At 40.7% G+C, this 23,484-nt stretch overlaps 1 protein-coding gene and 1 long non-coding RNA gene across 3 annotated transcripts; one reads left to right on the top strand and one right to left on the bottom strand.

Moving 5' to 3' along the window:
• Positions 1-1,523: 1,523 nt before the first annotated feature.
• Positions 1,524-19,703, bottom strand: Tp53inp1 (tumor protein p53 inducible nuclear protein 1). 2 transcript variants are annotated; one of them, XM_027948117.2, is made up of 5 exons: positions 19,506-19,703; positions 11,759-12,019; positions 10,718-11,075; positions 8,139-8,176; positions 6,277-6,367 (listed from the first exon to the last, which is right to left on the bottom strand). In XM_027948117.2, exons 2-4 carry the CDS (start codon positions 11,868-11,870, stop codon positions 8,155-8,157), a joined length of 492 nt encoding a protein of 163 aa, XP_027803918.1. In that variant the 5' UTR covers positions 11,871-12,019; positions 19,506-19,703; the 3' UTR covers positions 6,277-6,367; positions 8,139-8,154. The 2 variants fall into 2 exon arrangements, with proteins under 2 accessions (XP_027803909.1, XP_027803918.1); XM_027948108.2 differs by lacking the exon at positions 8,139-8,176 and having other exon boundaries at positions 1,524-6,367.
• LOC139702086 (uncharacterized) lies at positions 19,125-23,254 on the top strand. Its single transcript, XR_011704680.1, has 3 exons — positions 19,125-19,203; positions 21,612-21,799; positions 23,152-23,254. It is a non-coding gene; the product is annotated as an uncharacterized lncRNA (long non-coding RNA).
• Positions 23,255-23,484: the final 230 nt, after the last annotated feature.

Below are 23,484 nucleotides of genomic sequence, written 5' to 3'. Positions count from 1 at the left end.
TGCCAGTACCATATCACTTTTGTTATTAAAGCTCTGTAGTATAGATTAAGGTCAGGTATTGTGATGCCTCCAGCATTACTCTTATTGCTCAGTATTGCTTTGGCTATCCTGGGTCTTTTATTCTTTCACATAAATTTTAGGACTTTTTTTCTAGTTCTGTGAAGAATGTCATCAGTATTGTGATGAAAATTGCACTGAATCTGTGCATTGCTTTTGGTAATGTGGCCATTTTAACAATACTAATTCTGCCTATCCAAGAACATGGAAAGCTCTTTCCATTTTTTAAAGTCTTCAGTTGCTTTTTTCGGTGTTCAGTGATTTGGAGATCTTTCTTAAATCACTGAACACCGAAGAATTTATTTTCAGGTTTATTATTATTTTTTATGTGTTTGGGAATGGAATTGTTTTCTTGATTTCTTTCTCAACAGAGTCATTATTGGAGTATAGGAAAGGTATTGATTTTTGTGTTTATCTTATATCCTGCTACTTTGCTGAATTTGTCAGCTCTAGAAGTCTTCTGTCGTTTTGGGATCTTCTAAGTACAGAATCGTGTCATCAGCAAACAGGTTGACTTACCCCTTTCCTATTTGTATCTCTTTAATTTTCTTCTCTTGCCCACTTGCTCTGCTAGTTTCAAGTACTACAACTAAATAGAAGTGGTGAGAGTGGACATCCTTGCCTTGCTCCTGATTTTAGAGGAAATACCTTTTCCCCATTCAGTGTGATATTGGCTTTGGGTTTGTTGTCTATAGCTATTACAATATTGAGGTAAGCTCCTCTATCCCTAGTTCTTTCAGTGTTTTTAACATGAATGGGTGCTAGATTTTGATGAAGGCTTTTTTTTTTCTTTGCATCTATTGAGACGATTATGTGATTTCTCCCCTTAAGTCTATTTATGTGACAAATTACATTTATTGATTTGTGTATGCTGAACCAACCTTGTACTCCCAGGATAAATCCAACTTGATCATGGTGTACAATCTTCTTCATTGTGTTTCTGAATGTGGTTTGCTAATGTTTTATGAAGGATTTTTGCACCTATGTTCATCAGAGATATTGGTCTGTAGTTTTATTTCACTTGATGTGTCTTTATCTGGTTTTGGTATCGGGGTGGTACTTGCTTCATAGAATGAATTTGGGAGTATTCCCTTCCTTTCTATTTTATAAAATAATTTGAGAAGGAATGACCTTAGTTCTTCTTTAAATGTCTGAGAATCTGTTTGGCCCTGGGATTTTCTTTATTGGAAGGCTTTTATTACAGCTTCAACCTCATATATTTTTATTTTTAAATATAGGTTGGTGGATGGAAATATAGAGGTTAGGGGATTCACACTCAAATCTTGTTCACTTAAATGATTACTCATTCATATACTAATTTTACACAAGCTTTTTAAGAAGTATTTAAAGTGCATGTTAAATAGATCTTTTGTACAATTAAAATTAAAGAGCAAGTATTTTAAATTAGTTATACCTACTTTCAAGACTAATGATCATAAAGATTAAATAAAACAATCTGACAAGTGTGACATTAAAGGACATTTTATTTACTGACAGAATAAAAACCATAACTCCAGACAGTGCAAAATGCACTGCTGAACCCAATTACAAAGAACTGGTATTAATACACAATGTTTAAGCAATGCTACACTTATTTTTGGCAAAGTGCTGTATTGTTCACTCTGTATAAAACTGACCTTCTATGAACCAATCCGTATAAAAAAGTTCCATAAAAACAAAAAAATTTAGACAGTGGCTCAAGAAAACAAGCTGCCATTTATGCATAGATTGATATACAGTATATAACCTAACCAAATGTCCCTTTTGAGTTTTCAAGTTGATGAAAAAAAAGGTGTCCAGGAATACATTAAGAAGGCACATAGTACAATCTACAACACTCTTCAGTCTTCATAACTTATGCCCTGCCCTTGAAAAGCAAATGTGTTCACCATTTTACTTGAGGAAAACATAAATCTACTTTTAAAAAAAATAACACACACAATTATTAATTAAAGTTCAAACCTCTGGAGGAAACAATCAAAAGGCAAACAAAACCACTCACACACTCCAAGCCTGAACACACACCAACCTCCCCAAGTACTGGTTTGGTTTTTTACACAAGTCCACCTAGAAAACTAAAACTTCAGGCAAATACAGAGCAAAATTGGGCATTTAACAATTATACATTTAAAAAAAAGTCATATGGAAATTTTTCAACAATATACAAACATTATCCACATAAGCTGCCTTCCTCTGAACAGGAACTTCTCTTTCCACATAAAGGATACTGTTGCAAAGAAAAGTTCTCCTGATCTGTACCTTGTAGGTACCCCTTTCCTCCACTTAAACCTCTTTAATTGGTGTCAGATTTCAAGTGAAATTGCTACATGGCAAGACTGACACCATTTTATTATGTAAGTTTTCTAAATAAAGCATTTTATATAAAATTTTAAGCTTTAAAATAAGTACATAGGGATGTCATTAATAATACATCAGCACGGCTGATAGCTGTGAAACTATCCATGATAGGAACCCATCTTTAAAAGAGTCTAACTAGTATTTATGGGCCTTATAAAATAAAAGATAATTTCAAGGTAACATAACAAACATACTAGTATCTCCTAGTACAAGGAGCAGTCTCTTAACTGATTTGAAAACAGAAACAAATACTTGGAAACTTTTCTCACTAATCTATTTAAATGCAGATATCTGTCTTCTAGTTGGGTTCCTTCATTTTTTGCTTCCAACTCAAAGAAAATAAGAATAATGAAGATGTCCTTGCTCTTTTTTCTTAAGAATATAAAAAAGATGATATATTTCCTTAAGGAGGAAGAGACAGCAAGGTAATTCAAATTTCAACAAACTAGCATTACAAAACCAGTCTACTATACAGATCTGAGAAGCAAAAACAACAGGTAATGCTGAATGGCCCTCTCAAGTTTTAAGTAAACTATCTTCTTGCTAGAATCAAAGAACTGATAGAACAGAGAAGGTATGTAAACAGGAACAGTCTGTATGGGAACTGGAAAAATATACAGGAAATTAATGTGTTTGTGCTTGTGTGTGTGTGTGTGTGTGTGTGTGTGTGTGTGAGTGACATCTCCCTGCAACAGGAAGTCTAAAATCCAATCATTTTGCATTTTCTGCAAAAAACTTCCCACCCACCCAGCCATATAAATGCATTGCTACAGAAGATAAATAACAGATAGCAAATCTTCAACTTATAGTGCAGAACATAATTTGATTAGCTGAGGAAGAAAAATAAACATAGGATACACATTAAAAAATATTTTACTAATGAAAACATAAACTTTGAGGAATGTGGTGCATTATTAAAAGTCAGAAATCTATTCATGAAGCACTGCCTGTGTGCACCACACATTCCAGACTTTTTCCAAGTAACATTCTATGGTATCAGTTTAGAAACAGTCAGAGCTCCCAAATTCAGAGGAATCTTATTTCTCACTGCCTGAACTTTTAAGTAATATGCACAAATATGCATTGTAAACCACTAATAATCACAATAGCAAAAATAGCAATCAATTCACAAAATGCTTTTTGGCCATGTTTTAAAGAATATGTAATAAGTCAACATCATTCTTTTGTTGGCCTTATGTCTTACACATGGTCAATACCTCTTAAACATCTCATGACCAAGAATTTCAGCTGAATTATATAACCATTTTATTCAATTCTTACATGTACCAATTTTAGACAGAAATCTTAGATACTGACACAAAACCACAGTCTTCCATCACAGGTGGTATGGTAATCCTAATTCTGAAAAAAAAAAAAAAAAAAGTCCCAGTGACTGAATTTTTTTGTTTTCCAGGTACAAAGCATAAAAAAACAAGGCCCAGGTAAGGCAAACAAAAAGTCAATAACTGTTAGAGACATAAATGTATTTAAGGTATCAAGAAGTCTGAAATAAAAAGTAGTTTAAAAAAAAGATTATTGCAGTTTTATATACAAATCTGTTCATGCCGCCTAACAAATTCTCATGACTGAACTTCTGTGGCTTGTGGGGTACTAACAACTCTCATGCACTGTATGAAAGTGGCCCCATGAAGGCAGAAGTTTAGGTCCAAAAGACACCTCTCTGGTTTGTTTTCGAGTCACCAGTGTGAGGCCCTAAAACAGACACAGTGTAACACACACACTTTCATGAAAACTCTCCCAACTATGGTAAACACAAATATTAACAAATAACTTCTCAGTTTGACAAAACTTTACAGACTTGGCCCCTAATTAGAAAATAAATAAATAAAAGGGGAAGTCCTTAGAAAAGGGGAATAAAAAAAGAAGGGGGCTCTAGACTCTTGTTCTAAAGAGACGTCTGGCACTTCATCACAGCCAGTGGAAGAACAATCTAAACCACCAACTAACTGCATGTTTGACCTTTTCCAACTCAAATGCCCCAGTCGTGTCAGAAAAGAGCACAGCTCTTCCCTGGAAGTCTCCCAGGGTTCCCTGCATCAAGCTGCTGCAGGGTTAATGAAAATATAATACTTCACAGGACTTTATGCTGCTTTTTCCTTGAAAACATTTCATAGACATGTGCTCATCTACTAGGGTTGCAGAGGAGATGGAAAAATAGGCTGAATGTGCAGGCAGTGCTACTGTTCTGTGGGTAGCATGAGCTTTCAACCGTGAATGCATTTAAGTTAATTTCAGAGGAAGCCAGCAAGGGTGTGGACAGTTCCGCAGAAGCCATCACCAGAGTGAAAAAATGAAGCAACTGGCTAGAGGTATGGAAATAGATTTTTCTGTGTCGAGTTAACTGGCCTTCGTGTGAGTTGAACCCTGCACCCTGGCCTCATTAGCACCAACACTGTGAAGAACAATGGTGGCAGAAGAACTGCGACAGCCCGCCATCACTAGATTCAGTAGAAAGGCCCTTGGAAGTTCACACGAGGTTCAGTTGTGGACAGCCCCATTTCCCATCAGTATGCGATCCTCACAACGACCCTGTGAGGGAGGTAAATGTTACTACTCTCCTGTTGTGGAGGAAACAGAGGCCAAAGTGGTTCAAGATTTTGCCTGAAGTTAAAACAAAAAATGAAAGCTCAAGGAAGCCACCTGTCACTCTTCTCACAGGCACGATGAAGACATCACCAGAAGTCCCTCTTCACCCTTGCTTGCCCCTTGGCAGGACAAGCTCCATGTCAGAGGGTTTTCACTGTGTCTAGAAATAAGAAGTCCATCGCTTTTCTTGTGGGCAGATAGAAATATGAAAAGTCACTCAAGTGTCTGGACAAGTACATCTGAATTTATAGCTGCTATGAGGAGGAGTGGGCAGAGTGGCAGGAAAGAATCCAAACAACTTAAATATGGACTAATGGGTTACTTATAGACATGGGTTTTTTCAACTATAATTTCACAGGTCTAATTTCTTCCCTCTGCACATGAGACAAGTGCTTTTGTCCATGATACCTGATCTGTACCACATCACATAGTCCCATCGGAATTGCTGAATGACTGTTCACTAAAGCTTAATGTACCTGAATTCCACAATGAACTGCATGACTAATCTGGAAAAAAATAATCACATACAGAAAATATCAAGTTTTCTTTCAAAAGAAAGTCCAGCCATAATTCCATTATATCCAATGGCAACTATCACCTGTTAATGCTCATGTTAGTGTGTAAAAATGTATTCATATTATACAGAAAAGATTATCAAGTACTGGTCAATAAAGTGTATGGCTGACCCTGAGAATAAATTTTTGCTTACTCAAAAGATTAAGTAATACAAAATAAAATGAAAATTGTAAGATGCCTATTCTCGTACTTGGGGGAAGAAATGTCTTTAAATTGCTGACTAACCTGTGTACACCTTAATAAATTTAAAGACATCCCCAAACACCAAACACTGTAATTGTATTGATATGTTTCCAAAAATATCCTGAAAAATTTTACAAAAAAGTACATGTTAGGAGCAAGGCATTATGTGAAACACAGCATAGAAATCTGGTTTTTAAGATAGTGTCTAAATACACTGATAAACTATGTGATTGGTCATCAATTGGCTATAAAGAGACAGCATTTTCATTGTACATATACGTACATCCCACACAGGTGCACAAACCAAGAGAAACCAACCAGCAAAACTTGAAATTCTTAGTAATTGTACTGACGCGGGCAGGGCTGATGAACCACCCAGCCACTGTGCCTGACTTGCCGGGAGTGGCAATCCCTGGTAAGATTTTGGCGACGAAGACTATTTCTGTTCAGAGACTGCCTTTCACCATGTTCTTTTATCCACTGGGAAGGGCGAAAGCTCTTGGGTTGTTCCAGAAAAGTTGTATGAGCAGCAAGAGCTGCAACATAGCAGTGGATGTGTTGCCCCACTTCATTTTGGGCTTCCACTCTGAAACAGAAAAGTAGGATGCATTGAAGAGCAAAGTATGTGATTAAGGAAACTCAAAAAGACATTTCACAATTCAGTTGGACACACTGATTTGTGGTTGGATGAGTTTATATTTTGTTACCATACTGACTGATAGTGGTGGAAAGGAGAAGCCAAAAAAATAATTTTTTTTGGCGGTGGGCTACCAGGGATTGAACTCAGGGACACTAGACCACTGACCACATCCTCAGCCCTATTTTGTACTTTTAATTTAGCAACAAGGTCTCACTGAGTTGCTGAGCACCTTGCTTTTGCTGAGGCTGGTTTTGAACTTGCAATCCTCCTGTCTCAGCCTCCGGAGCCACTGGGATTATAGGCGTGCACTACCCTGCCTGGCAGAAACCAACTTTTTAATAGTTGGTTCACAGATGAAGCAGACTGTACTCTAAAAATATGCTTTATACTTTGAAAGAATTAAAGCAAGTTTTTCTAGTCAGGGAACTAACATTGATTGAATTTCTGTATTTGCCATCTTTTTGGGGGGAAGTATTATCTATTTTTGTTCTTACCATTATCTATTTTCCTTTTTCTTTTTTGCACAGTACTGGGGATTTACATAAGGGTACTCTGCCATGAGCAATATCCCCAGTCCTTTTTATTTTTTTTTTAAACTTTGGTTGCCTATGCTGGCTTTGAACTTGTGATTCTCCTTCTTCAGTCTCCTGAGTAGCTAGAGTTACAGATGTGTGCTATTGTGCAGGGCAGTCACTTTATCTTAAAAAGAAAAAAAGATTTTTTTTTGGTACTGGGATTTGAACCCAGGGACTCTTTACCACTGAGCTACACTCCCAAATCTTTTTATTTTTGATTTTGAGACAGAGTCTCACTACGTTGCCGAGGCTGGCTGTAATCCTCCTGCCTCAGCTTCCTGAGTTGCTGGGAAATAGGTGTGTGCCACTATGCCTAGAAGGAAAATATTTTAATTCTCAAATTTTACTTATCAGAATGAACTATGCCAAGAGCACATTCACAGATACTTTCTGCCTACAAATAAAATGTTCTAGGAAGTATATTTTAAGCCCATATTTCATGGAAGTATATGCATAAGGAAATTCTACTGACAACATTTTTCTAGCCAGAAGCCACTGCTTATTATAGAAGACAACTCCAAATTTTATTTATATATGATAAGGCATATTCTGGAATGGCATTTACTGTTGAGGTTTCAAGACCCTTGAGGAACACATCATCTTAAAACATGGCCACACACCACTACGGTTATCGTGTCTTCTATATTAAAAGTTAACCAAGTAGGATTGGTCTAGACTATATTAATATATATCATAAAGAGTTTAAGTTTCTATTTTTTTGTAGTACTGGGGAATCAAACCCATGGCCTTGCACATGCTGCCCAAGTGCCCTCCACTGAGTTAAACATCTAGCCCAAGTTTCAAAATTGTTAAGGGTTATTTTACACAGGAAGGGCAGTTGAATGTTTTGCCTAAAATCACTTGAGGAAAAATACTTTTAACACACAAACACATGTATTTAAATTTGAATTAAATCAGGTTTCATTAAGAAACTGATAGAGGGTTGGGAGTATAGCTCAGTGGTGGAACACTGGCCCAGCTTGTCCAAGGCACTGGATTCATCTCTAGCACCACTCACAAAACAGAACTAATAGGAGTTGACATAAAGAAAGTGGTTCATAAAAGGTGGGCATTTGGGTATCTAGCCTCCCTATGCAAACTGGTAACAGAGATCACACAGTCTCAAAGTTGAGTATACTTACTCTGTGCCCGTGAGTCTTATAAGCAGCTTTTCCTGGCCCTACAAATGTTAAATGGTGAACTATTAAATCACTAGTAAGATTTAAAATGCTATTTTAATTTTATTGTTAGGACGTGGTCAACTTTTCTTTATTAAAACTAATTTACTATAGGTCATTAAAGGCACATATATTAAGATTATGAGAGCTCATAAACTTTCACAAACAATATTCATAAAAGCTAAAATGCACATGCCAAAGCTCATTATAATTATAAAGCACCTTATTTTTATGTGCTTTATGGTAATATCCCTGAGGACAGCAGCATGGTAGCAATTTAACTTTTGAAAGATATATGGTTTATTGCCTTCTTAAAAAACATAGATTTTGTTGTTGCCGTTATTGTTATTTTATGGTGCTGAGGATAGAACCCAGGGCTTCATGCATGGGAGGCAAATGCCCTACCACTGAGTTCTATCTTCAGTCCTTAGAAAACACTGATGTTTACTACATAGCTAGCCTCCTAATTTTTCAAACACCTGGTTCTATCTGGATATAATGGGCCTTAGAATTTCAAATCCAAAAATATGAATGTTAAAAAAAATTAGCTGCTATCATTAAACTATAATAATCTTCAGGATTTTCCTATGTGCAAAAAAATTCACATAAAGTTTAGTGCATTCTTTTGATAATTTATAGAAAAGTACCTATTTAACTATTCTATATAACATGTGAATACAAAAACAAACAAGATAGAAAAACAACATTCTCACTGCATCAAAACTACAAATGCATAACAACCAAATGCAGTACATGGTCCTGGATTAGATGCTGGTTTTGGACAAACTTGAAATAAGAAAATGTCAGTATAATTTGGCTAGCAGTATAAAAATTTGTTGAAGCAAAATGGGTACCACTGTCTAAATAAACAGGTTTTAAATAGTATATACAGCATGGTCCATTTGGGGTAAAAGCATTTGTGTGGTTATGTAGGTATGGGTACACACAGGAAAAACAATCTGCCCTAGGCTATCTATATACCTTTGGGTCATGAGAATGTCATTTCAATTTTTTAAATGTTTGCATACTTGCATTTCCTTGGCTTCTGTAATACTGAGTTATTTTACAAAGCTGCATACTACAGACATATACATGTACTTTTAAAAATGAAAAGTAAATATACAAATGCCAGTAAGTTTAAAGTTAATTATTAATCATGCTAAATTCTTGAGTGAAATTCCTCAGAGGTGAGACCAGAATCAAAAGGGAAGAATATTTAAGAAGTGAAGAAATTTTAAAAAACTACAAAGCAACTAAATCAAATATCACCTCCAAAAAGTTATAGTTTAAATTTTTGTTGGAATGCCTGAAGCACCTCTTGATAAAATTATGGGGCTGAATAAGTGCCAGTTAGATAAACATCTCCCACCAAAGATCTTATCCAGTCTACAACCTGTATCACTTAACTATATAAGCACATTGTTTTTCATTTTGGTATAAGCAAAATGAAATATGTTTAACCTCAAAAAAGATCATTACAATATTGAGACTTGAGAGGGCAGCAAACTCTGGTACGGTTAAAGAGCTTCCTGGGCCTTGTTTATATTTGGCAAACAGGAAACAGAATATATACACAATGGTCTTGTTAGTGGAGCCAGGACCTGGACAATCTAGAAGAGGCCCTTTAGATAACAGTGAATTGCTCTAAAGTATCCAAATTCACCTGGACCTTTGACTTATAAGTTGGTGCCAATATCCCCCAAATGCTTCAAAGTCACAGGGAACATTTTATTGAAATGCATAATGGATTAGCTGGACTGGGCTAATTAACATGGTAATGGGGCTTTATTTAGTGGGTGGGGGCAATCTCAAACATATTCCTTGGATATGTTCTCTGATAAAAGCCACATAATATCTGGAAGTCTGTTTTGGAACATCATAATCTTTACTCACTGGGTATCTGCCAGAATTTACCAGGCCCTCTCTCCCCATCTGCCATTCAGACAGAACACTCAGGCCACTTGGACCCCCAGAAAACAACAAAACATCATTTTGGTATGAAATCTTTCCTCTGTAAGGCAGAAGATAATTCTCTGAACAAATATTTTGGTAAAGCAGCTTTTGTACTTTATGTTTAAGATTTCTTAGGTTTTCATTGTTAAGCACCATTTAATGTGGCCTAGCTAGGAATATGTAGAAAAAAGTAAAAGACATAAGACATACTATACTGTTAAGTGTGTTAATACAGACTGTTTGGCTGAGTTTGATACTCTAGATGATCTAGTCTATAATGTGCCAGAATTATATTCTAAAATACTTGGCAGAAATGCCAGTCTTTTATTTTCCTTCATAGCAGAATTTTATCATACAATTTTATAAATGAGAGCTCTCTATTATATAACCATGCTACTACTTTTCAAAAAATCTTAAATGAACAAATTTTTATACCACTGACCACCTGTGCACTATATGCACATGCCTTCCTAAATCTCTAAACGAATCACTTTTGCATCTCCTAAAAACTTATCTTTGAATTGTAGCAGAAATAAAGAGAACACATGCTCAGCAGACTATCTGCAAAGAACAAATTATTTGCAACATACCTGGGACTACTTGGGTTATGAAATTCATCAGTCCCACAGCTGGCCTCACTGAGCCCAGGGCAGGAGTTATGCACAGCATAGACAGACATGCTGGGATGTTCGATGAGAAGGTTTTCCATAGGACTCGTTTCCACCTTGATAGTGGTTAATCCACCTGCAGTAAAACATGGGGGAGGGGTGATAAACCAGCTCTCCTCCATTGGACAGGACTCAAACTGGAGGAAACAGGAATCAGTTGTATCAGCCAAGCACTCCAGAGATGCAGGTAAACAGGAAAAGACTGAAGGGTGTTCTGTAGGTGACTCTTCACTGATGTCTTCTTCTTCCTCTTCCTCTGCTGAGAAACTAGTGCAAGTGTCTAGATAGCAGTCCACATTGCAGTTCACATCCACGGGAGGATGATTATCACATTGATCAGTCACAGTGGAGCCACCCATCAAATTCACAGCACAGAAAAAGGAAAGACAATACTGTTAGCTGATGCTCACATTCCTCCCTTTATTTAGTTCAGAAACAAAACCATTTATATTTTTTCATACTTATTATAAAATAATTTTCCAGTACTGTGTATATGTTGGGGAATGGGGGAATATTATATCGGCTTTGCAGGAATGGTTTTAGGGCTGTTTCTATTCTGCTAAATAAACATATAATGAGCCATTAAGGTTCCTGCTTGTCTAATATGAGGTTTTTCTATTAAAGGGCCTCTGATTGGATCAGGCTGTACAAGTGACAAAACTGGAAAGTGTGACATTAATCAATTTTACTGACTGATCATCTGGGCCAAAATGTTTGCCAAATTTTGTTTCTTTAGACAATGTTTGTTTACTCATTTTTTTTTTTTTTTTTTTTTGGTGCTAGGAATTGAACCCAGGGCCTTGTGCATGTGAGGCAAGCACTCTACCAACTGAGCTATATCCCCAGCCCTGTTTACTTACTTTTAAAGCTTAAAAATCATCAGTTACTGGTTTACTTAGGCAAAAAATGATATGTGAGAGTTTCTACTTTTATTGTGAAGATTTATCCTTGAGTATACCTTACCAATGAAATCAACAAGAATCCATTCATCATCTTCTTTCTCGCTAAATTCTGGTTCATGGTTAGAAGAAGTATTAACTTCACCCACAAACATTTTATTCAGCCTCTGGAACATTATTAAGGCAAGATTGAGACTTTGGCTGGGTGTCTTTATAGCTGAGATTTCAAAATCCTATCTTCAGTTAGCCCAACAGCGCAGACAGGTGATTAAAGTGCACAGGGTGCTTATTCAACTTAGGTGAGAAGCAATAAGAATCATCATCCCTAAAACAAAACAGAAGGAGGAGGTTATTTCAAATCAGCATATATTTATATGTGGACATTTTAAAGTGCACACATACCCTCAGAAGAAAGCACACACTTTAGCCTACATTCTACAGCTATTCTCTTCCTGCAGGAGCCAAACCGGAGACACGCAACATTCATTATTTATAAAAAATCATGAATCGAGTATCCAAATGCAACCTTCACATTATCTTAAAATGCAAAATAAAAAGGAAGGAGTTGTTTTTGTCACACCTGTGCTTTTATAAGGGATGAATTTGAAAAATACATTTCAAACTACAGGGCTTAGGGTATAGCACAGTAGTAGAGCTCTTGCCAAGCATGCATGAAGCCCTGGACTAAATCACCAGCACTGCCAACACACACACATACATATACACACACACACACACACACCACTTTTATCTCAAACAGTAGTACCTCTCTGGTATAAGCAAAACTACACATGAAGGGTCTTGTTATATAAGGCTCCAATGCCCAGAAGTTTTCCAGTGAACATAGCAACTGTGCCACGTGACCACAATTATACCTGGCGCCGTCTTCCCCTGGCTCTGTTTCCCTTCCATCCTGTACTTCTTGTCTATGACTACATTTAAAATCTACAAGCACTGCACACTGGCCTCTAAGACAATTCCTATATCTGGCATGGAGAGATCTACACTGGAGAAAACTGAGCTGGGCAGCAAGTGGAGCTGGAGACACCATTCCCCGAGGAGCAGCTCAGCAGGGGGTTCAAACCCTGGCTCTCTGCTTACTCACTATGAGATATAGAAGCTATGTGACTTCAGTTGTTAAGAGTTCCTACCTCAGGGAGTTCTAAAGGAGGAATTCCAGTTTGCTTGATCTTGTCAGAGATGCAGATTTATTTACCCATTTTTACCTGGTTACTAGATAGTATATCAAACTGCTCACATATCAAAAAGAATTTCAATTCCCCCACACACACTTATTCATCAACACTGCCCTTTGTCACCTTCTCAGTAAGCAGCAGTTGCCCCAGCAGTCGTTGAGGCAGACAGCCAAACAGTTCCTTCACTCCTTTTGCTGCCTCCTGCCCACTCAGCTCTCATCCAAACTACCAGCAAGCTCTGTGGACTCTGGGCTGCACAGGTAGCTCAAATCTACCTACTGTCTTTCATCACTCTCACCCTAGTTGAAGACAACTTCCCCAGGACTTTGCCAAAACCATCTTCTAAAAAGTCTCCCTGATCTTACTTTTGTTAACTGGGTTAATGCAGGCAATATGCTTAGCACATATGTACTTGGCACAAACTTCTCTGTCTAGGTCAACTATTCTTCTGACAGATATTTACTGGGCACCTATTAGGTATAAGGCATATACTGAGCACAGGGGAGATGGCAGTGAACAAGGCCCTCCCACAGCAGGTGACACAACCTGGTGGGATGAAGCCATGCAGGAAGAATACTGGACAGTCCTCCACCTTCCTGGGTGTACCCCTGCAGTAAATGGCTTTAACCTTGAGGAGTAGACAAGACTAGGCAGGGAGGGGAAAACAATAAGGAACTCTATGGAAGCCTGTAGATGAGTGAGAATGTGGCTCAAGATCTAAATGGAAGGTGATAAGAGCAGACTGCAGGCTAAGCAGGAACCAGAATCCGCAAGGCTTTGGAAGGCAGAAGGTATGGGGGGAGTGGGGAGACAGTTAGATTGGGTTTCTGACTTGGCCAATTAAGAGATGGTGGCAAATTTAGGGGAAATAGTATTGCAGAAAGAACAGGTTGGGCATTGTGGACATGCTGTATTTGGGGAGTCTGCATGACAATGCATCTGGAGATGTCTAGTAGGCAGCTGAATATGAGACATTGGAGTTCAGGAGTATGATGTTAGGTGGAGAAGCAGATCTGGGACTTTTCAACACAAAAGGGGAAAGAAACCATAAGAATGGATGAGATTACCCAAGGATGGCGAAAAGAACCTCACTACTCAGTTCTTATGGCAAGAATCAGCTTTGGATAACTTCAGACTCTTGACCTTTTACATTCAGAATAATCATCTTCAGCTATGAAAGTAGTTGAGAGATGTAGCTGATGAGAATTTTGCTGGGTTTAACTTGTTGTGTACAAACAAGACTGTTCCAATTGTTTGGCACAAGGGTAAAACATTTCAAGTAAATGACATTAGGATACTTTGTGGTCACAATTCATCATCCTCAGCCACTAATTAAAAGTGGGTAAACAGGAAGTATTACTTGCATAACCAGTCTTCCTGAAACCTTCTGGAAAGCAACATGGCCAAATCATGAAAGCTGGAGCTCTAGCATGAGAACTTAGATTTGGCTGTATGGCCCATGTAAGACATTAAAAGTGGGCTCAGCAGACTGGGGTTGTAGTTCAGTGGTAGAGCACTTGCCTAGCACATGTGAGGCACTGGGTTTGCTCCTCAGCACAACATAAAAATAAAATAAAGGTATTGTATCCATCTACAAAAAAATTCTTTTTAAATGGGCTGTGTAGTTTGCATGACCTACTGCAGTATGATAGTTATGTCCCCAAAGATGAACCATTCCAAGTTCTGATATAAATGAATATTTTTGAGCATGTAAGCTAGGAGGAAAAAAGTTTTCTAATAATTCTGGAGAGCATAGTATTGGATTATGAGTCCATATCAGCTAAGTAGCTGGAGCTGCTGGGTGAGGAGGAGTGCACCCCACAGAGACCCTTGCTAGAACTGAATGAGTGCCTTGTCCCCCACTTGTGATGATTCCTGAAGGCAAGGTACTGGGGCCCAGGCCAGACTAGTGGCAACTACAGGGCAGAAAATGGAAAACGTTGCTGGGGCAGCTGCTGAATTCCTAAGTACAAAATGTCCCTCTAGCTACACCTCCAAACCCATGGAGTGGAAACTGGCTTGTGCCTGGAACACGTGCAGCTCTGCCAGAGGAAAGGCTCTGCCAAAAGAACTGAGGAGCAGCACAGGTCAGTGCTTTTTTTTTTTTTTTTTTTTTTTTAATGCCTCCAGGTGTCCCACGTCTCTTCAAGGACAACCAACCTTAGGTGGGCAGAGTGCCGAAGCCTAGTCAAGTGAGGGAGGGAAGAGCTCATCCTTCATCTCCCCTGGGTCACTACTGGGTGTTTGGAAGGACACAAAATGGAGTCCTGGGGGAAGAGGAGGAGCACTGGCCTGGGTACCAGCAGAAGCTCTGGCTCTAACACAGGTAGCTGGAATTATACAATTCAGCCCTCCTGAGGCTTAGCATCACTGTTGGAAAAATAGGCAGTCAGCACCAAATTGCCTAAAGGGGATCCCCACAGACTTCTGGTTCAGTGAAGAAGTGAGACTGGTGTAACTATACAAAGGAAAGTTCCTTCAGTCTTGCTTTCTGTGGGTGTCACAAGGGACAAGGAGCTTCTGGAGAGACCGTCATACACTAAAACTGTCCAGTGCAGTAGCCACCAGGCACAGAAGGTGAACAAATACGTGAAATGTGACTAGTGCAGTTGAGGCGCTTAATTTTTCATTTAAATCCACTTAAAATTAAAAACTTGATAATGGAGTCAAATTTTGGAAGACTTTCAAGTGTGTCTGGAACAATTAGGGTGTGTGAATCTGCTTTTTCAACTGTAATCTTCAGATACCTTAATACAGACCAAGTATTTCCTATGAGAATTTTGCGTCTGAATTGATATGTTGTGTATAAAGTATACATTGCAGTGCATTTGAAAGACTTAGAACCAAATAAAGTAAAACAGCTCCTTGATGATTTTTACCTTGATTACCTGTCAAAATAATAAATGTTGGACACATTAGATTAAATATTGATAAAATTCATTTCTTTTGCCTCTTTCAACATGGCTACTAGAAAGTTTAAAACACACGTGGCTCACATTGTAATTTCTGTTTAACAGTGCTGTTTCAGGAAAATCTCCTTAAAATCTTAAGGGACTCTCCTCCCACAGATGACCCAGAGACTGTCCCTGCTCCTCTTGACCTTGGCTCCCACACAGGGGTGGAGACTCTCAGTGGCGGCTGGTCCTACTTGGAGCTAAAAAGCAAAGCAGGGCTTTAGACTTTTCTCTACCCCCATACAGCCACTGACTCTTTGATATTTACAACTCTGGGATAATGATAAAACTAAAATGAAAGTTCCAGAATACCATGAGTCCTAGAAGACACATTTACAACTCTGGAATTTACCAAAGAGGTAGGTGTAGAGAAGGCTGGGTGGGGCAACACTGCTTTTCTTTGAGACACCTGCAACCTCTAAGCTAGAAGCAGCCTCAGCCCAGCAGGACCTCAGTGGAGAAAAAGTATCCTGGCACAAGCATTTGGCGAAGGTTGCTCTGTCAGGGTCCTGTCTGGCTCAAAATACCTCCACCCCTCCCTTTAAAAAACAACTCATATTTTTTATTATAAAATAAGCAAAGCCATATTAGAAAGCTGAGAAAGCAAATAAGTTATTATTCCATTATCTTGTTGCAATTATTGTTAGCATGTTGGTATATTCTAATTTTTTTCTTCTACAAGGTTTCTTTTTATCATAGTTGTAGCCTAGTGAATGCACAATTTTGTATCTTGCTTTGTTACTGAACATTTTATCATCGATGTTCTTCATATTATCACATGAATAGGAAAGCTCTATGGGTAGCTGAGTTTAATACTTATGGATAAGAGCATTCTATTTGAGAACTTAGAATGCAGTTGCTTGTTTGGAAGGTCTTGTGAGTATAACTTATCTTCTCATTTTTGGGGAGGGGTACCGGGGATTGAACTCAGCAGTACTAGTCACATCCCCAGCCCTATTTTATATATTTTTAAAAAATATTTATTTTTTAGTTTAGTTGGACACAATACCTTTATTTTATTTATTAATTTATATGTGGTGCTGAGGATCAAACCCAGGGCCTCACATGTACTAGGCGAGTGCTCTACCGCTGAGCCACAACCCCAGACCCCTATTTTATATTTTATTTAGAGACAGGGTCTCACCGAGTTGCTTAGTGCCTCACTTTTTGCTGAGGCTGGCTTGGAACCTGTAATCCTTATGCCTCAGCCTCCAGAGCTACTGGGACTATATATAGGGGTGTGCCACTGCTCCTGGTTTATCTTCTCATTTTTGGGATAGGTAATACACAAGAGGTAACACGTGGTACCTAAAGGTGGCCTGCTCCCTTTGAAATTTTGGCTCTGTGCTGCAACCCATGTGAATTCAGGATATTTAGTAACCTCTTGGTGCTCCAGTTTTCTCATCCTTAACATAAGAATGATAGTTATATTACCTACTTCTTAGTGCCAATGTGAGGATTAGGTGTGTAACACTTAGAATAGTGCCTGGCACATAACAAGCATTTGTAACTATTAACTACAAGTTCATTCCAAGCTACCTGTGAGCATGTGAGCATCTCTGGGTCTGCTTTACCTGTAAAGTATCTATATAATAATTAGAGCTACAATTTGTAGAATACTAATCATATGTGACAGGAACTTGAGATACTTGTCCCATTTTACTGATGAGGCAATTGAGGCTCAGAAATTAATTGCTCTGAAGCGACAGAGCTAGTCACAGGTGGAGCCAGCGTTACAGCAGAAATCCCTTTGATTTCAACCCCTTTCTTTTTCTCTGCAAATGATCTCTCAGTCTCCTCCTAACCACAACTCTGTTCTATGAATTTCACAGAAGAGCACTTTTCAGTTGATTTTAGCTGCCAGTAGGCGGCACCAAAAAAGCAACATTTTAAAACTTAAAAAACAAAACAAAAAATAACCATAACTTTGATGAGTGCAGCTGTGGCTCCTTTACAGTTTCAAAATATCAGGTGGCTAAACACACCTTCATTGAAAAGCAGCCTCAAAAGTATTCTACCACTAGTTTCGAAAAATAAAGATGCTGATTCAATTAAAAAAAAAAAGTCTTGAACTAAAAAAACATAACAAAACAAACAAACAAACAAAAAAAAAAAAAAAAAAACAAGAAAGTGGCCTTTGCTTGTTCCAAGTCTACTCAGTCTGTTCACCCAGTTTACATTGGAGGCTATTTCCCCATGGATCCTGCTGTCTTTCCTCAAAGCTGAGCAGTGGGCAAAGGCATCAGTGGGATGTAATTCATAGCCTGTTAACCTTGAATTTTGAAAGCAGAGCCATGCCTAAAAGAAATACACAAAGGGACAGAAAAGAACAAAAGGTAGCCTGAGAAAACAAAAGAGACCTTGGTCACAGAAATTATGTCCTGATTTCAGGCAAGGGCCTTTGAAAATTATGCTGCCAGTTCAGAATTACAATGGTTGCAACCTAAAATCAAAAGCTTCCCAGTACTTTTTCCACCTACAAATGAAAAACATAATTCAATTACGAAGCAAGTGATTTCAGGATCTTGGGGGCAGTCTTTATGACCTCTGTTAAATGACCCGAGGGTCACACCCTCCCCCCTTTTTTTCTCAAAACTACTTTGCATTTAGAAAAGACTCTTTTAGCTAGGGATGCCCAAGTCCTTAGGAGCTACAGATGGAAAGGGGCTCCTCCTTAATCTACTGAAAACTGGAATTAACATACTAAGCAGATGTGCTCAGAAAATACAAATCAAAACCTAGAATGCCCACGTCAATTCATCTGCAACTTTGAAAGAGTAAATATCATTTTCTTTTAATGGGCTGCCTGGCCCTCAAATTACTTAATTTCTCTGTGCCTTGGGTCTCCTTTCTATAAATAAGCCAGGCCTGCTACATAGGCTTATTGTGAAGACCATCTGGGATAATGTATTTAAGCCCTCGGCTTAGTATATGGCACATTCTAAGCACCAGTGATCAAAATGATTAGGATTTAAATGACGGGTAAGACAAGTCCTCCTTCCACGGGTGCAACCTCAAACCGTGAAGTGTAAGATCAGGTGGGGTCCTGGAAGAAGCCACCGACAGGCGGACACTCAGGCGGGGGCCGGTCCCGGGTAACGGAGCAAGTTTCCCGGTGCTGAGCTACGGTGCGCGACCCTTTGCTGGGAGGGCAAGCAGAGGGGACTAGGAGCCTAGGGCGGGGAGGCGGCGAAGCGCTGGGCCACTAAGTCGGAGCGACGCGTCCCGGGCAGCGGCCGCTCCTCTGGAGCCCCGACGCAGAGTCCCGAGTCCCGAGTCCCGAGCGGGCAACTCCATCCAACGGCGGAGCTCCGGAGGGCAAAGGCAGCAGTGGGATGGAGGAAAAGCACTGGAAGAGGGTGAGGAGGAGGGAAAGAGGGGGAGGTCCTGCCGCGGCCAGAAAAACAGGCCACACTCGGGGGAGGAGGCAGAAACCGAACACCCAACCGCCGCCCAGCGCCGGAGCTCGGTCCGGCCCGTGTCCGCACGCCGGGCCGCGGGGGCCGCTGAGCGCCAGCCAGGAATGGGCGGCGGCGGCGAGCGGGGGAGCGGGAGCCGGCGCTCCCCGAGAGCAGGGCGCGCGGCCAGACCCGCGGGGCTCCGGACCCCGGACCCCGCCGGCGACGCCGCGGCCCGGGACTCCGGCCCCGCCCGCACTTACGTGGGCCGGAGCTGCAGCGGGGACGCGGCACCGAAGCACCGCGAGCTCGGGGCGGGCGCGCGGCGGAGGCTGCTGAGGTAGCTGCGGCGGAGCCGGGCTGCGCCTCTTTTGGGTCCGGGACGGCGGGCGTGGGGCCGGCTCCAGCCCTCCCGTTGCTGCCCTGGCCGCCGCCGGCCCGTCCAGGTCCTTTTGTTGTTGTGCAGCCCTCGGAACAGCTGATCGGCCGCTCCGCCCGCCGTCGGGCCCGGCCGCCCCGCCCCGGGGCCGCGCCAGGCTCGGCCCCACCAATCGGCGGCGCGGGAGCCCCGGGGCCGCCCTGCGAGAGGTTGTCACCAACGCACGTGACCTGGCGCCGAGCCGACAACGCTCTGGACTCAGAAACAAGCCCGGGCAACAAAGCCCGGAGTCTAGCGTACAGACCTGGGCGAGTGGGAGGGCGAGGAGGGGCTCAGGGCTGGGGCGCAGGGCTGGGGCCCCCCACACTGGAGCTGCTGGGAAGTAGAGCAGGAAGGAGTGCGAGGAAGCACGGAAGAGCCGGGGCTCACGAGTTCTTGGGGGCACTGGGAACATGAAACACTTTTATCTTGTAAGAGGAAAATTAAGGTGGCCAAGGGTGACGAAGACTAAATTTAGACTCCAAGACCCGCTCCCGTCCGGTGTAGGGTAAACCTGTAGATACCGTGCCCAAGGCAAGCCCGCTTCTGGGCCTTCCTGGTAAGGAAGATCTGGGCCCTATAGAGAGGGTGCCAGCCCTCAAAACCTTTTAAGACAGGGAGCCGGGTCCAACCTGCTGTGTTAACACACTGGGAGGTGACTGAACTTGCCCCTAGAATCCTGCCTATGGACAGGGCAGAAGCCAGGCAAACATACTGTGAGCCCAAGCCTGAAGTCAGAGCCACAAGGGCCCTCTGTTCCAGTAGAAAAGAAGAACCCTGCATGAAGAAGAGTTAGAAGAACTGCTTCTTCCCCCAGGCTGTGCAGCTAAGCTCTCCTGTGATCCAAGGAGGTTATGGCCTCTCTTCTGCTCACATACCTGCAAACTGTGGATATTCACAGCCTACCTACTCACTGGACTGTTTATAGTGAGAAAAAAGTAAGACATAAAAATACAAACCAAAGCTCTGTACACATATAGGTAGATTAATTGTTGGCAAAGGAATCATGTTGAAGCCTATCAGTTCTCTGGATCCTGCTTAAACAGAGATGTAGACCTCTGACCCAAGTGAAATGTATAGCAACCCTTCAGAGGTCTATTTACCATACATTACAGTATCTGAAAGATTTTCACGCTCTGACCCTCAGAAGGATTCTGTGGTCAGTCCATTTCCAATAATATTGGTTTTAAAAGAGTATAAGTTAAAGTTCAGGGAATTGTCTGACAGGAGTAATGATTAAAATATGATAGTCATCTGACCTTACAAGTTACAAGACTGTAGTTTGTGGACTGGATAGTCTCACAGAATTGAATGTGGACTGGGTTTCAGATTTTGGCAAACAAGGTTCACCCTAATATTTTTTCTCAAATTCATTGCTATGTTAGGTGTCTCCTTAGGAGTCCATGAGGAAACCATCTTTCCATCCAAAGCAAAAGTATGATAACCATTACAAGGATCTAATTATTTTTCAGTGATAGGGATTGAACCTAGGGAGCACTTTACCACTGAGCTACATCCCTTGTCCAATTTATTTTTTATTTTGATACAGGGTTTTGCTAAGTTGCTAAGGCTGATCTTGAACTTGTAATCTTCCTGCCTCAATCTCCTGAGTTGCTGTGCTTATAGGCATGTACCCAGCAGGGGTGCAATTTTTTTAAAAGTCAAAAAGTCCTATCTTTTTCCATGTTGATAAGTTTTATTACATTTAAAGGCAACATGTGAAAACTTACTAATACCTTGTTATGGTAGAGAAAACAATGTAAGGTAGGCGATGTTCCCAAAGATGGCCACCACAATCTCTCCTTTGTCACAAAGTAGAATAGTTTTCCTCCCTTTGAAGCTGGGCTGTCCTAGCATCTGCTTTGACTAACAGAATGTGGTAGAAATAATGTTCTGGTACTTTCATGCCTGGACATTAAGAAAAACTGACAGCTTCTGCTTTATATTCTAGCAAAAGCCAGCCACTATGGAAGGAGACAACATCAGGCCGTGAAGAAGCCCAAGCTAACCATGTGGAGAGGCCACATGGTAAGAGAGACAGCCCATAGCTGTCCACCCATCCTAGCTGAGGTGCCAGTCAGGAGTGAAGAAGCCCTCTAGGGAGTTCAGAGTTAACAGATACCGCATGAAACAAGTGAGGTAAGGCATCCCCACTGAGCCCTGCCAAAATGTCAGATATTGAGTAAACATTGTGTTAAGGCACTAAATGTTGGAAGATTTTTAAATTTTGTTTTGTTTGTTGTTTGTAGTGCTAGGGATTGAACTCAGGGCTTCCTGCATGCTAAGCAAGAACTGTACTAGTGAGCTACATCTCCAGCCCTTAGAGTATTTTTTAAAGCAGCAATAGATAACCAGAATACAAAGCTAAAATATTAGATAGGCCCATCACTGGTCTTTCATTTCTAAACTCCACACAGGGATAGCTTTTGTGATTTAAAAAACAATGTATTGGGGGCTGGGGATGTGGCTCAAGCGGTAGCACGCTTGCCTGGCATGCGTGTGGCCCAGGTTCGATCCTCAGCACCACATACAAAACAAAGATGTTGTATCCGCCGATAACTAAAAAATAAATATTAAAATTATCTCTCTCTCTCTCTTTCCTCTTTCTCTCTCTCTTTAAAAAAAAAAATAAAATAAAAAACAATGTATTGTGTTGGGGATGTAGCTCAGAAGTGAAGTGCCTGATTAGTATGCATGAGAGGCCCTGGGTTCGATCCCCAGTGATCCCCAGCACTGCAAAAATCTTATCTCAGGAGTCATTTGCTTTCTGTTTACTCTCTTGCTGATTTATAATCTTGCCACCTGGTACTTGTTTATCCCAGTGATGTACCAAGGGATGGGTGGAGGGAGGAAGCTTAGGAGAAGTCTGCCTTGTGAGGGAGGAATACTTTATCACTGACACTGTTTGGAACTATTGGGGCATGATGATATTACAAAGCAGATTGACTTTTAGTCAGTTCTATTATTGTTTTAAAATTCTCTACAGACAAAAAATAAAATAAAACATTTCACTGCCAGTTGCCTGCACCTAGGGTGAATCCCTCTGTCTGTCTCCCTCCATGGTAGGCCACTCGTTTACATACATACATGCAGTGAGACTCAGGAGTAATGTCATCTCCTCAGCAGAGAGCTCAGTGAACACAACCAAACTGACAGATCAGAGGACTGCAAACCAGCCTCTCATCTGTTAGCTGACAAAGACCTAGCCAGTTCTTTGCCTGGGCAGATCCAGTCACTCTAACCATCCTTTAATTCATAGGATAATATTTAGAGTGTTGCTATAGTACCCAGTTCCAGGCTGACCCCCTGCTGTGGTGTGCCCCTTTCCCCATCTGTCAGAGTACCCTTGAGTTCAATACACTCTCTTATCTACCCAAACAAAAGGGATTCAACCTCAAGTTTTGTTGGAAGGATCACAGGGCAGGACCACATTTATGCCAACATCCAGATACAATGCAACTAATGCTCCTGCCTCCTGTCCACGAACGCAGACTGTGACCATCATCCTGCCAGTTGCACCCAGGCTGCTAAAGACTGTTGTTTCCCACCACGCCACAGGAGAACCCCATACAAGACAAACTTGTGGCACAAAGCAGCAAGTTATCCAGTCTGTGCTGTGGAAAATCCCAAAGTGAAGTCTACTTAGGTCATTTTCAATCTATCCATCAATAAATCAGGTCTATTGGGCTTCGAGTATGTACTCAGCATATTGCCAAGTGTCTGGAAAGACAGTAAAAACATTTTTATTTATCTCTTTTAATACCAGGATTTGAACCCAGGGGCCCTTACCTACTAAATCACATCCCCAGACTTTTTTTTTTTTA

The sequence above is a fragment of the Marmota flaviventris genome, chromosome 15 (assembly GCF_047511675.1).
Source record: "Marmota flaviventris isolate mMarFla1 chromosome 15, mMarFla1.hap1, whole genome shotgun sequence".
Lineage (NCBI taxonomy): Eukaryota > Metazoa > Chordata > Mammalia > Rodentia > Sciuridae > Marmota > Marmota flaviventris.
This window is presented reverse-complemented; position numbering and strand designations above follow the sequence as displayed.

What these genes read in the sequence shown, in the direction of transcription:
- Tp53inp1 (XM_027948108.2), bottom strand. Translation starts at nt 11,870, where the DNA reads ATGTTCCAGAGGCTGAATAAAATGTTTGTGGGTGAAGTTAATACTTCT. An exon ending in GATTCTTGTTGATTTCATTG is followed by an intron (nt 11,076 to 11,758) that starts GTAAGGTATACT and finishes ACTGCTATCTAG; the next exon opens with ACACTTGCACTAGTTTCTCA. An exon ending in CATAACCCAAGTAGTCCCAG is followed by an intron (nt 6,368 to 10,717) that starts GTATGTTGCAAA and finishes TTTCTGTTTCAG; the next exon opens with AGTGGAAGCCCAAAATGAAG.